At 33.9% G+C, this 6,031-nt stretch overlaps 1 protein-coding gene across 1 annotated transcript in view; it reads left to right on the top strand.

Annotated features, from left to right (window-relative positions):
- The first annotated feature begins 1,791 nt into the window (after positions 1–1,791).
- LOC144222370 (beta-defensin 110-like) overlaps positions 1,792–6,031 on the top strand; it is a 6,558-nt gene continuing 2,318 nt past the window's right edge. Inside the window, exon 1 of the mRNA XM_077752860.1 lies at positions 1,792–1,846. Coding sequence (XP_077608986.1) covers positions 1,792–1,846 — 55 coding nt within the window. The remainder of the gene's footprint in view (positions 1,847–6,031) is intronic.

The raw sequence follows: 6,031 nt of genomic DNA, 5'->3' as shown, positions 1-6,031 counted from the left end.
TTGCCACAATACATGAAAATTATAGCCAATATTTCAGCATAAAATTAAAACATTTTAATAAAATGATTATAATTTTAATTTAAAAAGAATAAATAAATATATTGAGCCATTTTTCTTGAGTTAGCACACTGAGTTTTTCCTAGGCTTCTGTTAATTTTCACAGTTCTGAAAAAGTTAATTCTGACAGTTTTCACCAGTTTTTTTCATTGTTTTTCCTGAGGGGCTGACTCTTAGAGGTCCTCACTCCTCACTTAGGTTGATGTCATCCTCCACATTAATATTTAAACTCTGGTTTTTCTTCTTAGATACCATCAGCTTATAGCAAATTCCACCTTGGCAAATGTTAGTACTCCATAACTATTTGTTGACTAAATGTTGCATGGTGGTACATTGAAGTGGTCTTTCTCCTATCAGCTGAGGCTGAATTTTCAGGGTTTTTTTTTTCTTTTCCAAAAAGAAAGCATAGCTAATTCAGTTTCCTTACATTTGATTTGTACTTTATCATTTGAAATATTTTTTGGTAAAGGATAATGAATGTCAGGCAAGTAAGTTAATCTCTTTTGATTTCACCTGTGTCACCTGTAACACAGAGGATGTGATTGTCCCTAAGCAGCCCCACATTCTTTACTCATCTATGACATAGATCCTATGACACTGGGATTCATTTTTCTGATGTTTAATAGAATGAAAGAATCTGGTTTCCCAGAGTAACATGTGGCCCCTTCCCACAGTCTTAACATTTCATGATCTCATTAGAAATGCAATTGTAAGGCTCCATTCTAGACCTACTAAATCTGAAAGGCTGGAGGTGGGGCCCCACAATTTGTTTTTAACAAGTCCTCTAGGGGATTGTGATGTAGCTAATGTTTAAGAACCATTGTCCTAGAAAATCCCTTGACTCTGGTAGGAGAAGAGCAATTAGTTCTGTGTTTACAGGATCAGTTTCTGGATATTGCGTAAAACTTCCAGCTTTTCCTCCTGTATATGAAATAATAGATGTGGGCAAAATGCAGACTGGATCAGAATATACTTCCAGTTCCATCACAGAATTAAAAACATTAGACGACTTATTATAAAGCATTCGTAAATCATACTTTAAAGCCTGTTATGTAGAGTATTTCCCAGACTATTAGTGAATCCAGAATTTCTTGATCATGTCACATTTAAAAAATTACACCTTATATATTTAAGTGATGAATCACTAAATTCTGCATCTGAAACCAATTTTACCATATAGGTTAACTAAATAGAATTTAAATAAAAACTTTAAATAAAAAATAATTACACATTTTATGAATCAAGATAAATCTTTAGCCTCCCTGGCTCTCATCTGTAAACAAAAGTGATCTCAATGGAAACTTATAGCTATAAAATCCTATAATTTTGACATTCATTAATTTAATACTAAACATATTAGAATATTTAATATCATGTGTAACATATAGAAGAATGCATTACTATAACATTTCCACCCTGATATTTTTAGCCATCCAAACACATTTCCTTTACAAGTCTATTAAAGTTATGTTTTTATGAGAGTCTATTTAAAGTAACACAAGCTGATTTTTCTTTTATGAGAAAAATTTAGTAATAATTCTTGTGACCATGTTCTTTGAACATTAAAAAATTCAACCAAGCATACAAATGTTCTTGCTATTGATAAGCCTCAGTAGTTAAAACCACTTCCCTGGAGAATCTATAAATAAAAGGATTCTCTGTTTTCTTACTTGGAAACACTTGACTTGAAAAAGATCTCTTGACATATATCTTTTTTCCCTGAGAAACTCTACCATGAAGATTCATCTCTTTTTCTTTATTCTGCTCTTTTGGGTCACAATTTTACCAGGTAACATGTAAATATTTATGGGCATGTTTGTGCTAATTAATTTGAGGAGACATAAGTTGTTTCTTATTAAAAATATGGTAATAACATAGGGATTAAAATTTTTATACTAAATGCAATGTGGTACTGTGGACTGGACCCCAGAACAGGGGGAAAAAGACAATAGTGGGGAAATTGGTAAAATGTGAATAAAATTTGCAGTTTAGTTGATAGTATTATATCAATGCTCATTTCTTAGTTTTGATAATGTAGCATGATTGAGTGAGATTTTACCATAATGGGAACGTCACTACTATTATATTTGCAACTCTTCTGTAAATCTAAATTGAGTTCAAAATAAAAAGTTCTAGAAATTGAGATTGATACATTAGTCTCATTAGCTTCATCCTGAAACAGTTTGTTACTGAAACAATTCTTACTGGAAAAAGTGTTCATTAAAATAATCAACTGGTACGGGATAGATAGACGACTCAGTGCTAGACAAAGACGTATTTAACTTTTCTTTCTATGCCAGTATACTACTTCCACTTGTCAGAAGTCTTTCTTACTGTTCTGTTCTTGGCATACAGGCAAATTATGTCTGTTGTTAGCCTTTCTTTATATATTTCTGGTCACTGCCCCCTGTCTTTGAGTACTGTAGATCACATGAATGTTGAATGTAATACTCTGTACAAAAGCTATATTTTTCATGAGCTTTTTTTTCTACCCTCAAAGGCTACCTTCTCACATCAGGTATGTAACAAGATTCTCTCCTCCTGAGTTAATGTGTAAGTCTGAATTGTACAGAAATAGAATAATAAATTTTGGAAAAGAAGAGCTCATTGAGTCTAATACTTTCTATATGAAGAGCTTAAGATGTAGCTCAAGTCTACCTAACTGGCACTAAAATTAGGCTCAAATTCCCTAACTCTTGGGAAAAATATGCCTTTTTTGGTACCTGGCTGATTTTTTTAGGCCCAATAGGAATCATAACAGAGGGCTAAGAGAGCAAATTAACTTATTCTTTCATTGTGAATACTGTAAGGTCCATCATGACAATCTAAAAATGTATATACATAATTAACTGATAAATTATCATTTAGAGGTTGCAAGTGGATAAAATTCTAAATAGGGGCCAAACATAAATGAAGTAACGAAGAAATACAGTTAATTGTTCATTTAACTCAGAGAATAACTTCCTTTCCTTCCATTCAAAAATGATTAGAAAATGACTCTGTATTCTTTTTCCAGCACTAGAAAGGGCCAAAAAGAAAATCTATACAGATTCATATAGCTCTTAATATGTGATAAATCTTTTCCCTTTTTTAATGTCAAAGTAGCTAGCATGCTTAGATTGCTATGTCAAGTATTTTTATGTCTTAGTAACTTATTTTTTCTCTATAACAGCCATATCAGGTGCTCCTACCAATAATTAAAGTCATTTGTGCATTTATCAACAAACTGTGAAAAATCATGTGCCCTGTAGACTTAGAGATTAAAAACCATTTGGGGAGGAGTGCCTGGGTTGCTCAGTTAGTTAAGCCTCCAACTCTTCATTTTGGCTCAGGTCATGATTTCACGGTCATGAGCTCAAACCCTGCATCCTACTCTGTGTTTGGCATGGAGCCTGCTTAAGATTCTTTCCCCTTCTCACTCTCCCACTTCCCGACTTGTGTGCACGTACCCGTAGATGTGCTGCCGAAGTGAGCACATTGTGTGCAAGTACACATGCCCGTGTGCATTCTCTCTCTCTCAAAGAAAAAAACCCCACGATTGAGAATACAGTGGGAATAGAGTAGCTAGATTACACCATCAGTGCATCACTGTTATTAACCTTTTAAATATTTTTCCTTATATTTTCAAGGTAAGACCATTGACCTTGTTAATCCCACTTGTACCAAACTTTTAGAAAACTACCCTTACCAACAACAACAACAAAAATTCAAAGTAAAAGAAATATGTCAAGATACTATTTTTCTGTACAAATTTAAACTGTAACTGAAACTTTAAACATGTAAAAAACAATAAAGCAATAAGAATGTTGTCCTTCAACTTATAGCTCACCAACATATGAGGGGTGAATTAAACTACATAAAATAAATTGTCATATGTGTGACTTTTTTGAAGTTCTTCAGTTGTTCTTATATGTTACAGATGAGGAGATATCTTGATAAAAGCTATTAAATTGTCTATGCAGGTAAATGTCTATTGAAGTCACTTAGCCTTCCTCTTCATTTATAGAGGTTATAAATGCACCACATGTCTAGAAATGAAGTATTGTTTTACTCCCATGTACTGTTTGGCTTTATCTGCCAAACCAAAAAAAATGTTGTTGTCAATAATCACTTTTCTTTAAATTTGACGTATATTTTGAATATAGGATAGTATAGCTTTGTGCTGCAAGAATAGTCTTGCTTCCCCCTCCACCCCCCGCCCCATTTCCAAGGAGGTTAATGGTAGCCTAAAAGATTAAAGAGCAGGTGAGTGAAAATAAAGAGAAATGATGTGTTGAAGATATTATAGGGAATATCTTGCTCATTTCTATCTTATATATTAAACAAAACTTTTTATACTATTTAATGAAATTTCCTAGCATGTTAACATGTTAATAGATGCAGTATGAATGATATATATGAAATGCTTTGTGAGAGCAGTGAAAAAAAAGAGGTTACTTTCCTGACAGAGACATCAGAGAGAAGACAGTATGTGAACAATGTATTTGAGGGTGTAGACAATGCTTGGCTTCTCACAGCTTTGCAAGACAGTAATTTTAATCCCTGAAAACAGTGTTTTCAATTAGAGGCAACTTTACCCCCACGAAGACATTAGGCAATGTCTGGAGACCTTTAGGTTGTCACAACTGCTATTATTGGCATCTAGTGGGTAGAGCCAAGGATGCTGCTAAACATTCCTCAGTGAACAGGATAGCATCCCACAGCAAAGAATTGTCCAGCCCAAAAGGTCAATAGTGTTTAGAGTGAGAAAGCCTAAACTAGGGATTGGCTTAGAGCTTAACAAGGTGTGTACCTAATAGTTGAATGAGTGGCTGGAGGCTTGCAAAGGTGAATACCCTCCATGATGCAAACACACAGGCCTGGGGACTACTTATATTTTGAGTTCAAAATGACAAGAAAAGGGACAATATTTTTAGAAAGGTGAAATAAGACAAAGAACGAATAAGAGAAGGGGTGGGGTCAGTTTCAGATGGAATACTGATCAATAGCATCAAGTGTGACAGTCCTTGTGTTGAGTATAATTCAGGTTTCTCTCACTGGCAAATCATTCATGGGTTTGATAATAGTAACTCCTCAGAAACTATAGAATCAATACTGACATTTCGAAGTTAGCATTCAATCTGTGCAATGTAACTATTTATTCTGCTGTAAATTGGGTCATATTCTGCATTGCTCCAGTTGTAGTGAGATGAGAGCTAATTTTAATAGAATAGCTTGTTTTATATCAGATATTTATACTGATAATATAGATAATGTAGCTCTGAGTCCAGGTATTCACTAAGAAGTATCACTACTCACCACCAACTGTTGGAAATGCAGACAGAACATATATGTAGAAAGGCCTGGCCTTTGAGGGGACTGACTAGAACACCACACCTAATTGATGGTTGTAACTAGTGGCAAAATTTATTTGTTTTCATACCACAGGTTCACAAAAATATTTGAATCTGCCCTTTGGTCAGCCATCAATATTTAGAGTCTTCCCATACCAGTTCCCCTTAATGTCACCACATGAGTAAGATAATGTGTATACGAAAAATGTACTACAACATAAGGCTTCTGAAAACACGTGGGACAGCACATATTGTGAAATATAAACTTAAAATATATTTGGCTTGGAATGAATATTACAACCTATCAGACCAATATCTCCCAATTCCCCAAATATCTCCAACTATTTTGAATATAAACATTAAGTGAAAATCAATTTCCAAATGATAAGATAAAACATGTGGTCCAGAGCACTGGTAATATTAAAAATCATGTTATGGTCAACAATGGCCTTACCTTCTAGTCATTCCCATTTTTTTAAATTAGTGTTGTCATCATACACGTGTCTAAGTTAAATAATTTTTTATGGAAAGTAAAGCCCAAAAGACCCAGGGGAATTGTAGGAATTCAGAAGAATTGTTTCACATTGCCTCTCTCAAAATTTTAGAAAAGTAAAATCAATCTGAAATAGAAATTGCTTAAA

Source organism: Crocuta crocuta, unplaced genomic scaffold, assembly GCF_008692635.1.
Source record: "Crocuta crocuta isolate KB4526 unplaced genomic scaffold, BGI_CrCroc_1.0 scaffold291, whole genome shotgun sequence".
Taxonomy (NCBI): domain Eukaryota; kingdom Metazoa; phylum Chordata; class Mammalia; order Carnivora; family Hyaenidae; genus Crocuta; species Crocuta crocuta.
The sequence above is the reverse complement of the archived record's forward strand: the minus strand, read 5'-3'. Positions and strand labels throughout refer to the sequence as shown.